The sequence below is a fragment of the Carassius gibelio genome, chromosome B19 (assembly GCF_023724105.1).
Source record: "Carassius gibelio isolate Cgi1373 ecotype wild population from Czech Republic chromosome B19, carGib1.2-hapl.c, whole genome shotgun sequence".
Lineage (NCBI taxonomy): Eukaryota > Metazoa > Chordata > Actinopteri > Cypriniformes > Cyprinidae > Carassius > Carassius gibelio.
In genome coordinates this window covers 30,323,913-30,340,189 of record NC_068414.1, presented here as the reverse complement: position 1 = coordinate 30,340,189, position 16,277 = coordinate 30,323,913, and the positions used below count along the sequence as shown (strand labels likewise).

Genomic DNA, 16,277 nt, shown 5'->3' with positions numbered 1-16,277 from the left:
TAATGTTACAAAAAAATAAATTATGTTCTTTTGAACATTCGAGTCATCAAAGGAGTCATGAAAAAAAAAAGTCAGTTTGCACAAAAATATTAAACCGCACACTGATGACTGAGATATGAAAGTAATTCAGAACACTCTCCACAGTCTTCCGAATCACTTTTATTATTCCAGTCTTCACGATGATGAAAATCCAGCTTTGCATCACAGGAATAATTTACATTTTACAATATAATAAAGTAAATATTTCACTGCATTACTGTTTTTACTGTATTTATGATCACATAAATGCAGCCCTAGTGAGCCTAAAAGTATTATTTAAAAAATACAGGAAAAAAATCATACCAATCTTAAAGTTTTGAAAAGTAGTTTCAGTGTTTTTTTTTGATTTTGTCTTAATGTACAATGGATTCCGTATATGTCTTACAAACATATTTGTGCACAAAATCAAATGATTTGCTCTTTTTGCAGTGTAACGACTATAGATATTCGGATTAATGTAAGAAGTATACAAGAAAGAAGACCAGTTGGATTTCAAGGATTGCGCAATACTGCCCTGCAAACACTAAGTATCATAGTGTTCTGTTTATGTTGGAAGAATATTTTACAAAAGATCAATCATTTTCTTGTAAATTCGCTGCCAAATCCTCTGTCCCATTTATTTGAGCCCATCCAATCCAGAATATGTAGTCATCCTGAATGCCAGCCATTAAACAATTGAACTGCAGCAAATTAATTTGAAAATGTCTGACATTAATGTATCATTTTAAAATCACCTTATAATGACTGCTTTTGCCATGTTTCTATACGGCTATATTGTCATTTTTGGACATTACACTCCTTTTTGTGTACCATGGAAGAAAGAAGAACACAGGTTTGGAATGACATGAAGGGTGAGTAAATGATGACAAGATGTTCATATTAGTGAACTAACCATTTAAAATGAATGAAAGTAGCATTGAAACAGTAGAAATTCTCACTTTGTGATAGTTAAGGCTGGAATGGTAAACACATTCAGATCATGATCTCTGCGCACCAAATTAACACGTTTACAGGGAAAACAGACAGAACGTATTGAATCACAATATAGAAAACACAATGGAGCTGGCTTATTTCACAGTGAGACTCTCACTTCACAACATAACACAGACAAAACACACAAACTTTAAAAGAATGACTCCATAAAAAGAAATATGACAACACTGAGGTGTTTTCGTACCGCGAAACTCAAACATCAGTGATCCAGTTAACTCTTCAAGTATAAAGTCCAGTGATATCGACCTCTTCAAGTTACAAAGGGTGCAGCAAATATACAGTGCTGTGAAAAAGTTTTTGCCCCCTGCCTGTTTTTTTTCCATTTATTATTATTATTTATTTATTTTTTTTGCATATTTGTCACACTTGAATGATTCAGATTAGAAATAATGATTTTATTTATTAAGGGAAAAAAAGTTGCCCAAACCTGCCGGGCACTACGTAAAAAAAAAAATTTCCTCCTAATTCTAATAACTGGTTGTGCCACCCTTTGCAGCAACAACTGAAATCAAGCGTTTGCGATAACTTCAGTATTTCACATTACTGTAGAGGAGTTTTGGTCTTGGTTTGTTTTTTTTTTTTAATTCAGCCACACAGCACACAGCACAAATGGTCTGTTTAAGGTATTGCCACTGCATCTCAATTGGATTTATGGCCAGACTTTGATTTTGCCACCCCCAAAACCTTAATTTTGTTTTTCTTGAGCCATACCGAGGTGAACTTGCTGGTGTGTTTGGGATCACTGTCCTGCTGCATAACCCAAGTGTGCCTGAGCTTGAGGTCACAAACTGACGGCAAGACATTCTCCTTCAGGATTTTCTGATAAAGTGCAGAATTCATTGTTCCATCAATTATGGCAAGTTGTCCAGATCCTGAAGATGCAAACCAGGCCCAGACCATCACACTACCACTACCATGTTTGACTGTTGGTAGGATGTTCTTTTTATGAAATACTGTGTTGGTTTTATGCCAGACGTAATGGGACACACACCTTCCTTTTGTCTCATCAGTCCACAGAATCTTTGCCCAAAAGTCTTGGGGTAATCAAGATATTTTTTTTTTTTTTTTTGGACAAATGTGAGACCAGCCTTTGTGTTCTTTTTGGTTAACAATGGGTTTTGCCTTGGGACTCTCCCATGAATGCCGTTTTTGCCCATGCAGTCTCTTTCTTATCGTTGAATCATCATGAACACTGACCTCAACTGAGGCCTGTGGTTCTTTAGATCTTGTTCTGGGTTCTTTAAAGACCTCCTGGATGAGTCATCATTGCGCTCTTGGAGTAATTTTGGTAGGTCGGCCACTCCTGGGAAGGTTCATCACTGTTCCAAGTTTTCTCCATTTGTGGAGTCCCAAAGCTTTAGAAATGGCTTTATAACCCTTTCCAGACTCATACATGTCAATGCTTTTATTTCTCATCTGTTCTTGAATTTCTTTAGATCACAGCATTATGTGTTGCTATTTAAGCATGCGTTACTTTGTCAGACAGCTTCTGTTTGTTTTGTTCCTGTGGCTCAGTGGTAGAGCATTGCATTAGCAGCACAAAAGGTTGTGGGTTCGATTCCCAGGGAACACATATTAGGTAAAAAAATGTTAGCCTGAATACACTGTAAATCGCTTTGGATAAAGGCGTCTACTAAATGCTTTAATTTAACTTAATTGATTTCTTGATTCAACAGGTCTGGCAGTAATCAGAGCTGTGGCTAGTGAAATTTAACTCTGTTTTCTAAAATAATTCTCATCAGCAATTCATTTTTTGCGTAGGGCCAGGTAGGTTTAAAAAAGCTTTTTTTTTTTTTTTTTCCTTAAATGAAATTATCGAATTTTATTTTTAAGTGTGACAAATATGCAAAAACAAACAAAAGAAAACAAGAAAGGGCCAAAAATCTTTTCACGGCACTGTACGTTCGGTGACTTGAGGGAATGAAGAACCAAGGCTGTTGTTACAACATAAGCTACACACTGAATTTACATTCAAAGGATTAATTTTCCAGCTTGGACTATGCAATGCTAAGTTACTACACCATAAAGCTTTAAGGATTGTGTAGGCCTCCAGCTGTTAGTTTCTTCTATTTGCTTGGTATACAATGTTCTTTCTGTACAGATTTTACAGATATTTGTTCAGAGTCATTGTCTGAATGTTCAATTTCTGTTTTATTCTTTGCATCCAAAGACTGAACTTATTGAAAAAAATTCCAGAGCTCATTATGACTCTGAAATGAAATGCGATTGGCTGACGTTACGTGTAATCTGATTGGCTCTCCCACCCAACTCAAGGCATGATGTCTATTTGAAGTAGTTGAGCCCGGCCACCAGAAGGAACTTCTCCAGGAAGAGTTCAGAGTCGAGCACCGCGATGTGAGCCGCACGTCCGATCAACGTGTTGGCCGTGTTGGGTAAAGCGTGGAACACGTTCTGTCTGATCAAACGACAATTCGGAGCACTCAGCAATGGCTGGAGTAAGTTATTGATCATCTCTGTATATACTGGACCTGTTAAAAAGCAAATATATTATAGATATTTTGCTGATGCATTTTTATTTTATTTTTTTCAAAAATAAATAAAAGTAGGTATACACATTATATATAAATAAATAAATAGTAACGTATTTTACTTAAATAGTAAAATAGTAAAAAATGGTATACAATAATAAAAAATAAAAAAATAAAAGTTTATAAAATAAAACAAAAATAATATAAAAAAGTTTCAATGTTAAAATTTAATTATATTTTATCTTGAAAATATCTATCACTAAAATCTAATATTAAAATAACTTATAACACTGACAAAAGAAAAAATATAAATGTTTCTTGTTCACCAAATAAGCATATTAGAATGATTTCTGAAGGATCATGTGGCACTAAAAATTCTGATTTGATATCAAAGAAGTAAATTACATTTTATAACATATTAAAATAGAAAACAATTGTTTCCTTAATGAAATTGTAATAATGTTTAACAATATTACTGTTTTTTTTTATTCTTTATCAAATAAATGCATCCTTGGTGCATTTACTAAAACAGTATTTTTTTTTTTTTTGTATTGTATTTTTTTAAGACTCCTTTCAAAACCATAGATTGTATTAGTTTACCACAGACCAGGTCAATAAGTGAATTAGTATGTCTATACTTTGTAAACTTTATGTAACCTTTATCCTGGCACAAGCTTTGCCCCTGAGACTTGCATTTTAAATGCATTGTAGATGTTTGCCTTTTTTTTAAACTAATCAACAGCATGCAAGGTCTTGCATATCTTTCAAAGATTTGCTGCATAAACCTTGCAAACCCTAGAAGTCTAGTTCTTTCCCAGAAGAGTATGAGAACTCATAAACATGACTTCATCTCCAAGCGGATTGATAAAAACCTGTGCTTGCAGACTCTTGGAAAGCCTACCAATCTGATTGGAACTTGCTATCTTTAGAAAGCTTTTGCCATTTTTTGCCGTCTGCAGCTAGCTGTGCATCGACACCAACAGTCAGCAACTCAAGTCTCTATTTCAAGGCATCCATCATTGTTCTATGTGATCATAGTCTATGTGTGTGTGTGACTGCTCAGAGTATGTATCCTTAGCTCTGTCTGTCACTCTGACACTCACAGAGAGGCTGAATTCTCTAATCTGTCTCTCAAACCGAGAGAAAAATACCTGTCAAAGAGCCGCATGCCACTCTCAGAAGTGACAGTCTCATAAAATGAAGAATGCTCTCTTCCCCCTCGCTCTCTTTTTAACTTCCTATCACAGTTTCCTTTCATTTCATTTCATTCACACTGCTGGCAGAGCTATTGGGAAATGCTACTAATGGAATACACGTGCAGAAAAAAAAATCTCAGGTTTATTTGTGTTTTAAATAATAAAACGAAGGAATAGTTGAAGCGATTGATTCTAGAGCGTTTCAGGTGGTTGTTACGGTGCTTGATAAATTGCTCTGGTAAGTCCTGGGTCAGAACAGGAAGTTAACACACCTGTGGTTCTGTCTTTAAGCGCCGTCCGACACATCTCAATACGGGCCGAGTGGAAGGGTACGTATCTGTCCTGTGGAGAGGCCACCAACACCACGTTCCTGAAGAACTGCAGACCTGGACAAGAAAGAAAACATGAGTATGTGTGTATGTGGAAGTGTTTAATCTTGCATATTTTTCAACGAATCTCTACCTGGTTTCTTGCTGAGCGTGTAGAGGAAGGTCTGTCGCGGGTCGGTGTGGTCTCTGAATGTAAGTTGCAGTAGGGAACCAGACTTCTTGAGTTTTTGCATTAGCCACAGACCTGAAAAACAAGGATAGAAGGTCATACGGGTGTAGAATGAGTCGAAGTTGGGGAAATTATGACAGAATCTCTGATCAACAACTTCGTATACAGTACACTACTGTTCAAATGTTTGGGGTCAGTAAGATTTTTTTTGAAAGAAGTCTAACAAGAGCTGCATTTATTTGAGCCAAAATATGGTACAAACAGTAATATTATTACAATTTAAAATAGCTATTTTTAAAATGTAATGTATTCCAGGAATGCAAAGATTTTTTTTAGCATTATCATTCCAGTCTTTAGTGTCACATGATCCTTCAGAAATCATTCTGATATGCCAATTTGCAAAAGAATTTCAAGATTCTTTGATGAATTGAAATTTCAAAAGAACGTTTATTTGATCTTTTGTAACATTATAAAATGTCTTTACTGTCACTTTTGATCAATTGAATGAATCTTTGGTGAACACAAGCATTAATTTCTTATAATAAAACCTGACTGACTCCAAAGCTTTGAATAGTGTGTGTCTGGTGTGTACTGCTGTGTGTACCTGTGCTGACCAGCGTGCTGTTATTATACAGTGTTCCCAGGTGGGGTCCAGACAGGGACAGGAAGGTGTGGAGTTTACAGAGGTAACAGCGAAATCTGGGTCGGGTCAGCACAGAGCGGATGATGACGTTCCCCAAAGAGTGTCCGATAAAACTGGGGAAAAGAGATCAAAATAAATCAGACATAAAATAAGTGTTCAAAACGAGGATCCATTTTGATGAATTTTTTGGTCTCTTTTCATTGCAAGTTATGCTTACATTTTCTCAGGACCTACAGTTTTAATTAAGTCTGTTGTGATCATTATGAAACCGTTAAACATTTGATTTTGAGAAGACGTGAAACTCTAGAGACTTTGGAGAGAAACAAAGACTGCAAACTATATAAAAAAAATAATTACTGTGTTTAAAATTAAGATTAAAAGCTTTATATGGATTAGAAGATACTTTGTTACATTTTCTGTGTGAATATCTTTAGATTTAATTCATTCTGAATGCCAAACACTACCTTTCCTTTACTCTCCTGCCATCTTGTGGTAATAATAAGTATAACATTAGCAGTTCTACTGGGATCAATGAAGCCATCCCCCTTCAGCTTCTGTATGCAGCTATTTATTACTCACTCTAAAGAATATATTTAAAGTGAAGCTTTATAATTCATGCTACACTTGATATCTGGATCAAATATTTTGAATGCAGACCTTACTATTTTGTAACAAGCTGAAGATAATAAATTTGTTAAATTGTTCATGAATATCCAGATGTAAAACTAATGAGGCTTATATAACTTGATTAACTACTCTGAAGCGGATGTGGCAGATCGTGTCTATTGTCCAACCACAAGGGGGCGCACTAGTCTGCAAAATGTATTTTTGTGTCCCGTGTGTGGGATCACAGGGTTTTTAAAAGTCATGCATTATCAGTGTTAACATGGTGGTTCACATGGTCTAGTTAGACCTTGCTGGTTGATGTCGTAACCATACCATCTGGATCCAAAAGTATGGAATTTGAATGTCTACACACATACCCAAAGCACGAGCTCTAAAGCAATGCTTATATTGACTGTAGTGCACTGATATAATGTCAATATGATGGTGATTTTTGCTGCTGTTAAAAGAGATAAAATCCAGAACTGATTAATATATGTTAAGGTAATGTGTATAAACCTGATGCGGTGGATGGTGAGGTTATACAGCTGGATGTGCTGAATTATCTCGTCCAGAAGTCTGTCAGTCATGGTGTCAAAATCTGCAAATGTGTCCGTCTGCAGACATAAGATGAGAATGTCAACAGAAAGCAGCTGATCAAACTTGTAGTAGGAACCATATGAAAGTTGTGATTGGTTGTTGAGAGGCATTGCAGCTTTCTGATTGGTTGCTGTGCACAGCTATGCTGTTGACTGGTCACATATTGACTGTTGATTGTTGTTGTTGTGTTGGCATGGTCAACTAAGTTTATAAATAATAGAATAGTGTCAATCTGAGCAGAGAAAAAAATGTGGTGAAATATTAGAACATTTGATTAAATTGTATTCTCTCCATTCAATCAAGAATCACTGGTTTGTGTGTTTGCTTTTTTTTTTTTTAACCATTAAAGGTTTCTGTTTACTGTTTCGTAGTTTCATATCTTACCCATGACTTGCCATTGTGATTATGTCATAATGTCCGGGTGTTCTGATTGGCTGAATGCAGTGCAACAAGTGTGCTGATTGGTTGGAAGTTCTACCTGGTTGTGTTCCGACATGAGGAAGTCCAGTCTAGATCCAGGCAGCCCGAGCTCTATAAATGTCTTGACCAACCGTAGATCTGCACTGTTACCTGGTAATAACAAACACAAAAAACTATTTACTAAAGATGCAGCTATTATTTTTATATTAGACACTTTTATGGATCTAAATGTGTTCGAGATTGGAACGTTTACCATCAAGTCCATGGACACACACCACGAGGTGTATCCCATCCTCAAACTCGGTGTCGTCTTCCTCAGGAGGGAAGTATGGGTGATCGGAGGCGAGGTTAGGCAGGTCACTGTAGAGAGTGCCTCTGAACACAAGCTCCCTCAGCAGGGCTTCTTTTGCCTTATAGAAGCTTTAAGACAACAATGAAAACTTGGATGATGCATTCAAATAGTGTTTAAATAGTAACAGGGTGAACGCTAAAAATTCATCCTGCACCAGACATATCTCCTTATGACTGGTGAGTAAATATACATTTAAAATAGAAAGTGTTTTTGCTATTTGTGCTATTTTGTTACTGAAACACAGAATTTGAAATTAACGTTTTAATTTTGCTGAACACTGGCAGATAGTTCTATTGTTTGTTTGCTTGTCTGTTTTGTTAAACAATTTAAAACTCTGAGCATGAAACTTGGTTGAAATCACGGAAAAGCTTACTTAATCATTCTCTCGTTGTTTTCCTGATCAGCACCGAGGAAAGAGTTTGAGGAAAGTATTCCAAAGGAGCCCAGGGGTTGATGGGTAATTGGGGATGTGGCCTGGCGTGTGGAGATTCCGCTAACCGATGGCGAATCACGTAATACGGACGAGAAAGGCAGACATGTGGGCGCGCATGACACTGACAGGTTGACAACCTCCACCACCTTTTTATTCACAAATGCCAGACCTGTACTTGGTACTTTACTGGCTCTGCTCTGCCCCTCTAATGCCTGCTGCTCTCTTTCATTGGCTGGTAACTTAATTAGATCAATGCACCGTTCTTTCTCATAAGCCAAAATCTCGTGACTGCTTTTGTCAATGATTGGAGAATCTGGGAGGTTCTCCATACTTACTTCCTCCAGTTCATTCAAATGAATGTGACCGACACTGATGTCGTCGGGGTCTTTTTGATACATGTTTAAATCTAGCGCCCCCTTGTGTTCGCAGTGTTCATTTTCACATCTACAAACCTCTGTGTTGTCATCCATCAGACCAGAATACTCTTCAAGTAATACATTTGTTTGACATTCCTCTGAGTTTTCAGCCGTTTCCTCCACTGTGGCGTTTTCAACACCATTATGCGTCACAAATTGCTGGTATAGTAACATTTCTGGATTAGCAAAATTAAGATTTACTGTTTCCTGATTGGACAACTCATCCTTGTTGAGCTCCTGATTGGTTGTTTTGTTTCCGTCCTCCCTAGTAATGCCTTGAAGATTCTGCCTCACCTCATTGGCTGCTTCCTCACTCTGCCTCAATTGATTGGCTGCACAAACATTCCTTTTCTCCTGATTGGTTGTTTCTTCTCTGTCTTCAATAGTAACACCTTGAAGATTCTGCATCACCTCTTCGGCTGCTTCCTCACTCTGCCTTAGCTGATTAGCCACACAAACATATCTCTGATTGGTTGTTTCATCTCTGTCCTCTCTAGTAACATCTTGAAGATCATTGGATGCTTCATCACTCAGACTCAGCTGATTGGCCATGCAAACATTCCTCTTTTCCTGACTGGGTGTTTCACGATCCTCCTCGGTGTCATCAGGGCTGCTGATATGTGGTGCAGAGGCAGATTTTGTCAAAGTATTGAGCTGTCTCTCCTCCTCCTCTTCATATGGCAGGGAGCTTATGGAAGTCAAAGAGGCCTGTGTGGCGCTGGGCAGGCTTCCATGACTTTCCGTCTGTAGGCCCTCCAAAGAGCTCTGATGCCCAGGCAGACGCCGCGATAAGTTCTGCAAGACGTCACGACCCCCTGCGACAACTCCTCGACCCTCCAGGGTCCAGGCCACAGAGCTTGGCTCGCTCTCGATACCGGAGTCTGAGATCACGGAGGAGGAGCGGTTCATTAGCTTAGCTCCGCCCAGGAACACACTTTTGGGCGGAGTTTCGGACAAGCGACGGTTCTGTTGTAGAATGTTACGAGAAGGAGACGTGGCTAAAGTGTCAGTTCCCATCGAGTTGGTGTTTAGTAGATTAGCAGGTGTTGTATCCCTGCTCCCATAATCCTTTGCAGGTAATTCAATGTATCTGTTATCTAATACCGACTGTGGATCATCGTCGCCAAGACTCCCAGTATCGCCTGGTGTTTCAAGATGGTTGTCATGGTTATGAGTCGGCAGGAACTCAAAGCTGTCAAGGCTGGTGAGGTCGGGAAGTTCTGCAGCATCCGTCGGATCAAGCAGCAAAGTCTGCGCGCTATTAAAATCAGTAATATTTGTTTGTTTTGAACCTGCATGATCAGATTCAACAAAGTCAACTGCTTCTTTTTGGCAACTAGTTTTCTCCCGGTTACTTGTATCTATTGCTTCATCGCTGTCTACAGACCTATATTCAACATCGAATCCTTCCTCAGTTTCATATTGGCATGTGGCCTTTTCAACAGAATCAATCCCTGAATCTGAGAACGTGATACATTCGCTTCTATCAATATCGGTCTCACCCACATGACCAATCAGAGTCTCTGCATGAGCTCCGGTCTCTTTATAGTCATCGATGGAGTCCTCCTGCTGGCCAATCAGGGCCATGTATGTGGGCAAGTCCATGTAATCTTCACAGGGAGGTTCCTCAGGGGTTGTTGCTAGTGAATTGGGGTCCTGTTTTTCCTCAACCGGACTGATGGTTTGGTCTCCCATCCTTGTTGGCTCAGGACATGGCTGAGAGTTTAAGACAGTCTGATTTTGCATATGGACGTTGAAGTCTGGAACAGAGAAAGAGAAAGTTCTCAGTTGAGTAAAAATTTATTAAAAATCTAAGGATATTTTAACATGAAACCAAAGATACCTTAAAAGTGTCTTTTGTTGATTAATTAGATTTTTGTTTCTGATTATTTGAAATTTGACCCCCCCCCCCCCCCACACACACACACACACACTCACCCTTTATTAATTAATTTGGTCTATTTTCGAGTTAACTCATTCACATTTTAATTCTCGTTCACGCATTTATTAGTTTGTTCGTTCATTAGTTTGTTCATTTACCCTTGTTTCTTATTGATTTGTTAGTATATTACATTTGTCTTAATCCATATGCTCATTAGTTCACTTATTCATTTATTTGTTTGTCTGTTTATTTTATTTGGTTCATTTGTTCATTCTTTAATTCTGTTAGTTCTTTCGATCTCATTCATTTGTTTGCTCATTTATAAATCAATTAATTTGTTGTTCATTCATAATGCAGTTCACTGATTCAGTAGTTTCTTAGTTCTCAAAAAATATTATGTTAATTCAAAAATTTGTTCATTCTTTCAGTCGTTTGTTGGTTTACTTTAAATCCTCATTTTCATTCATTCCTTAGTTTGGCCTTTCATTATTTTGTTTGTTCATTCATTCATTCAGTAGTTCTTGTTTCAAAAACTTTTGTTTGTTCATTTATACGTTTGTTCTTTCTTTCAGTGATTTGTTTGTTTAAGCACATTCCTTTGTTTGTACAGATGCTCATTCTTTCGTTCATTCATTGATTTGCTCTAGTTTAAACAGGGTTTCTGTTGGCTGGCACCTAAACAGGGTGTGTCCACGTATCTGTCCTCAAAGATGATTGGCAGGCTGCTCCAGTCTCCGTCGATGTCCAGGCATTCCACAGGAAGTGGAGGCATTCGGAGCAGGTAATCCGAGCTGCGCATCTCTGTGGCCACCTGTGCGTGTCTGTTGATACTGTCATCAGAGATACATAGCAGTTTCAGCAGTTTTTTAAAGGTTTATGATTACTTTAAATTACAGTAGCTTTCATTAAGATATTTGAGGTTATTTCTCCATTTGTATAGCTCGGTATAACTCACAGCTCCTCCTGAAATGTGAGTGAGGACTCTTTGTGATGTTCTGTGAAGAGATATGCTTCAGAAAATCTCCTGACCTGCACAAACACACACATTCAGTATGTACTTATATCAAACGACAACAGCTGTACATCACAATGACACATTCTTTTATTAATAGAATATTTATTGTGTTGTTGTTTTTTCAATCAGGGACACTTCTGACTTCTCATTTCCATTATAACCATTTAATTTCTCCTTTCTTTCTTTCTTTGCACATTTTGAATTGCAGTACGATCTTGCATGCTACATTTCTTTTTTAAGATCAGCCACAGCGAGCAGAAATATTTTATGAAGGAACCTCCCGAACAAGAGAGAAATAAAACCACTCCAGTAATAAAAACGAAACTGGATTCATCTCTTCATCTTTTTCACCATTATAATAACTCAGAGTTCTGTAATTAAAAGCTGAGCTGTCCTGTGGGTGAAATTACTGTATGTATCAAAAGAGATGAGGTTTCTACGTCTAATGCATCGCTCAACAGAACATTGAGTTGCTAGGGATGCTGGGAAATTCAGGCTGTGTGTGAGAAGCACAGATTATTCCAGGCTTTAGCAAACAATATTTTAAGTCAGTCTGACTAGAAACGAATTCTCCTGTTGGTAATCAGGGAATCATGTCATTTTCTTGCTATTATTAAATAAGCTGTTTATATTTGAGTTTGTACATTTCAAAGATTCAAAATTCACCCTGTATGCACTGAATTTCAGGTTTAGCACCATTAAGCACCACAGGCTGGAAAAGAAAACCTTGTAAAAACCCCTTGTAACGTATTTTACTTCTAATGTGGCATATTTCTAAATGCATCATGATATTGGAAAATAAACACACTCACCCTGAGTGTGTGGTGCTCCTGGGCCAGATATGAGCGGATATGTGGGTTAGGAACCATGGCTTCCAAAAACTGTGTCCAAAGAGCAGATAGCTGAGCACAGAGCTGCGTCAGATCTTTACTGATCTGTTCTACTACCTTCTCATGACCACCCTGCAACTACAGGGAGAGAGAGAATTAAAACATTCAATCTTATTTAGTCACAGAGCAATACTTGGTGCTTAACCTACATCATTATATTAATTCTGTGTTTTTTACAGGAAAACAAGTAAAGTGTTTCACAAACCTGTAAGTCAATCATGAGCTGATTTAAGGTTTCTTCAAGGGGGAGGTCTTCTGGAAACGAGAACATAAGAAAAGAGTTAGAGTCACAGACAAAAATATACCAGATATAATGTAAGTACAATGGCAAATGAACATGGCGATCATTCAGTGCCACACAGTATAAAGTGTGTCTAAGTATCACTGTATTAAGATTTTAGGGATGTACTGTATGTGGTTCTGATGATATAGTGCAGGGATGGCCAGACTTTTTTATATGACCTTAAATATTTCCTTGAAACATAAAAAATGTCAATAATTGAACAACTCATTTGCATGCTTGTGGTTCTTTGATGTTGATTAATGGTCACATGACAAGCAGGAAAACAAATGTAAGCAGTGTAAATATACATTTAAGTACTGAGTAAAATTAATTAACTACAAGTACTTACTATATTAGGGTGTATCTCAGGGTTACTTGCATGTAGTTATGCATAATTGATTGTTATTATAATAGTAAGTACATGTAATGTGCAACAAGGACACGTTAAAATAAACTGTTACCTTATTTTGATTAGTTTTTCATTTAAATATTAAAGTCTCACCTGCTCCTACTCAGTGTGTCATTAAAGCTAATTTATACATAAAATGTGTGTGTGTGTGTGTGTGTGTGTGTGTGTGTGTGTGTGTGTGTGTGTGTGTGTGTGTGTGTGTGTGTGTGTGTGCGTGTGTGTGTGTGTGTGTGCGTGTGTGTGCGTGTGTGTGCATGTGTGTGCGTGTGTGTGTGTGCGTGTGTGTCCCACTGAAGAAAGAAAACTTTATGGGTTTTGAAGGATATGAGGGTGAGTAAGTGATGATGACAGGGAACCGTCTTTGAGTCTTTGAGAAAGCCACACACATTTGAAGTGAATGAGTTACATAAGAGTTTGTGATTATACCCATCTCTATGTGTTGCAGTTGAGGGATCTCCTTCATTAGCGCCGTGTAATAAGAGCGCAGAGCTCTGTGAGCCGCCAGCAACAGTTTACAGATGCGCCGGTGCCACGTGTAAGCTCTCTGCAGACAGTTCTCCGATGGCACGTAAAAACTACCCTGCAAACAAACAGACATTCACACAGGACATACGAGTCAAAGTCAGATTTTACTGCATTTCACCCTTATTTCTGCACACGCATAACCAGGTAGCTAAACACTGAACAAAGGTTTACCCATGTGGACTGACCCTCAACTCTAGTCACATAGCTGCTGTTGTCATAAGTTCTCCTCTAAGAGCTAAAAGCACAGGTTTCTCATGACAAGAAGAGAGGGAAAATCATATTTGTATGATGTGCAGCTGTATGTTTAATGTTTGGCTGAGCCTGAAGCTCAATAATTAGATAAAAGATCAAACGCAGGGTAAAACTTTAAACACAGTCAGTTTCCCAGTAGTAAAATTGGAGAAGTGTGCATACGTGGCACTCGCTTATGGAGAACAACACAAGAGACGTCCTGTAGATAGGAAGTGCACACATATACAGCTCTACAGAGAGGAAAGACCCTCTGTGTTCAATTGATTTATAACATTTCCAGCAATTTTCACACTTCTGGGTAAAAAATACACACACACACATATACACACCAATTTTCTATTTGTTTATAACAATTGCAAAGCTGAATTTTCAGCATTATTACTCCAAGTCTTTAGTGTAACGTGATCCTTCAGAAATCATTCTAATATGCGGATTTGCTGTTCAAGAAACAATTCGTATTATTATCCATTTTAAAAACCGTAGTAGTACTTAAAATGTTTATGGAAACCATGATGCATTTTTTTTTTCTTTGAACAGAAAGTTCAAAAGAACAGCATTTATTTGAAATGGAAATCTTTTTAAAGATTGAAACTATTTTTACCGTCACTTTTGATCACTTTAATGTGTCCTTGCTGGAATTAAAGTATACGAACAAACAAAAAAAACTGTTGAGTCTATAAAGTGTCACTATAATATAGTGTCATATAAAATACATTTCAAAGTCTGTCATCTTGTTACCTTTTCACACTGGTGAAAACTGACTTCTAAATCTAAATCTTAAACACTCAACACATGCTTTTTTTAAATGTACAGTGTTCTAGTTAACAGAAAACACAGGTGATGCTTTAAATGTTTGGAGCATAGGCTCATAAAATACTGATGCAGGGGTGATTGTGAGTCTGCTGGTCTTCTAATATGTCTTTACTGCATACTTGTGTGTACTACAGTATGTAATGTGTGTATGTTTGAGTGTAAAGAGAGTGTTGGATGCTGTCATTATATGTGTGGAGCTTTGTTATCTACATTCAGTTATGTTCTTTTGACTCAAACAGATGTGTACTGAATTCAGTCTCTCTCTCGCACACACATCAACATCTGCTCTGTGCTTTCTATCGACATTTCTCGCATTTTAGTGCCTGTGACAGCTGGAAAACACAGAGTCAATGTTACACTCACATACATACAAAAATGAGTTCACTGAGCCAAATTTAATGTAAGAATGCATGTGCAAGCCTCTATAGTGGGATAGTGTCATCTGTTTGAGGTCACATTTTGTAAAAAGAAATGAATGCAAGTCTGGATATGCTATATAAGTCTTTACAAGCTATACAGTAGTTTGATAGAGAAGTAGTGATGCCCAATTGATGAACGATTGCTCTTATGAGCTGAATCTTTTCAGTGAATCATCTGATTCACTAAACCATTCTGAGTGATTTGTTTGATCTGAGTTTGATCCTGTTTAACCCAGTGATTCAATTTCAGCTTTGTACTTTGATGATGTTTTTCTTACCTTTCTGGACATGGACAGTATACCGTACACACAGTTTCAATGGAGGGACTGAGAGCTCTCGGACTAAATCTAAAATATCTTAAACTGTGTCCCGAAGATGAACGGAGGTCTAATGGGTTTGGAACGACATGAGGGTGAGTCATTAATGACATCATTTTAATCTTTGGATGAACTAACCCTTTAATTTAAAGCTGTTGTTCACTGAACTAAATTTTAGTTCTCAGAAAGCCTTTACATGATTCAAAAGTTGCAATATATATGAGTTTTATGATACGGTTATGCTGTTTTTGTATATTTTTAGAAGCATAAATATAGAGTAATTTCTCTTTTGTGTTCTACAGATGAAAGATGGAATGGCATAAAGGTGAGTAGATTATTCATTTTTGGGTGAAACATTTCTTTAAGTGTCCAGATAAATTTTGGGTAAACTGTACGATGCTTTTATAAAAGAAGAAAAAAAAAAACATTAACTAATCAGCTAATAAGCTTGAACATATTATCTTTTGTCCCTGAGTGAAAAGCACCACATTACAGTATGCACTTGGTTGTAAAGTAAGTGCTGAGAAGCACAGAAGGCAGAGAGAGGGAGAGGTGCTTACTCCTCATGTCTGAGGCCGTTAAAGCTGGGCTCGTTATGATGATCAAACGCTGCCTCCCTCCAGTGGAACGCTGTATTTAATAAAGTGCCCTGCAGGGGGGTGTAATTGTAGGACCCATACGGAGACAAGAAAACTGGTTACGATTTCCTGCCTAAATGGAAATCTCCAACGGCAAGAGAAACGTCTCCGTTCGTCCAGTCAAAAAAAAAAAAAAAAAAAAAAACGATGGC

The 16,277-nt window shown here is 37.6% G+C and overlaps 1 protein-coding gene and 2 long non-coding RNA genes across 3 annotated transcripts in view; 2 read left to right on the top strand and 1 right to left on the bottom strand.

The window, feature by feature from the left end:
- Positions 1-749: 749 nt before the first annotated feature.
- Positions 750-5,111, top strand: LOC127979178 (uncharacterized). The gene is made up of 3 exons (XR_008158739.1): positions 750-890; positions 3,307-3,488; positions 5,009-5,111. It is a non-coding gene; the product is annotated as an uncharacterized LOC127979178 (long non-coding RNA).
- Positions 1,599-16,277, bottom strand: part of LOC127979175 (protein FAM135B) — a 37,924-nt gene continuing 23,245 nt past the window's right edge. Inside the window, exons 8-20 of the mRNA XM_052584427.1 lie at positions 13,588-13,741; positions 12,675-12,724; positions 12,392-12,547; positions 11,520-11,593; positions 11,240-11,394; positions 8,207-10,442; positions 7,735-7,901; positions 7,540-7,631; positions 6,981-7,078; positions 5,820-5,971; positions 5,180-5,290; positions 4,990-5,103; positions 1,599-3,521 (exon numbers count right to left, since the gene is read on the bottom strand). Of these exons, the coding sequence (XP_052440387.1) occupies positions 3,316-3,521; positions 4,990-5,103; positions 5,180-5,290; positions 5,820-5,971; positions 6,981-7,078; positions 7,540-7,631; positions 7,735-7,901; positions 8,207-10,442; positions 11,240-11,394; positions 11,520-11,593; positions 12,392-12,547; positions 12,675-12,724; positions 13,588-13,741 (3,765 nt within the window). The 3' untranslated portion in view covers positions 1,599-3,315. The remainder of the gene's footprint in view (positions 3,522-4,989; positions 5,104-5,179; positions 5,291-5,819; positions 5,972-6,980; positions 7,079-7,539; positions 7,632-7,734; positions 7,902-8,206; positions 10,443-11,239; positions 11,395-11,519; positions 11,594-12,391; positions 12,548-12,674; positions 12,725-13,587; positions 13,742-16,277) is intronic.
- On the top strand, positions 7,895-9,316 carry LOC127979177 (uncharacterized). Its single transcript, XR_008158738.1, has 3 exons — positions 7,895-8,009; positions 8,238-8,394; positions 9,180-9,316. It is a non-coding gene; the product is annotated as an uncharacterized LOC127979177 (long non-coding RNA).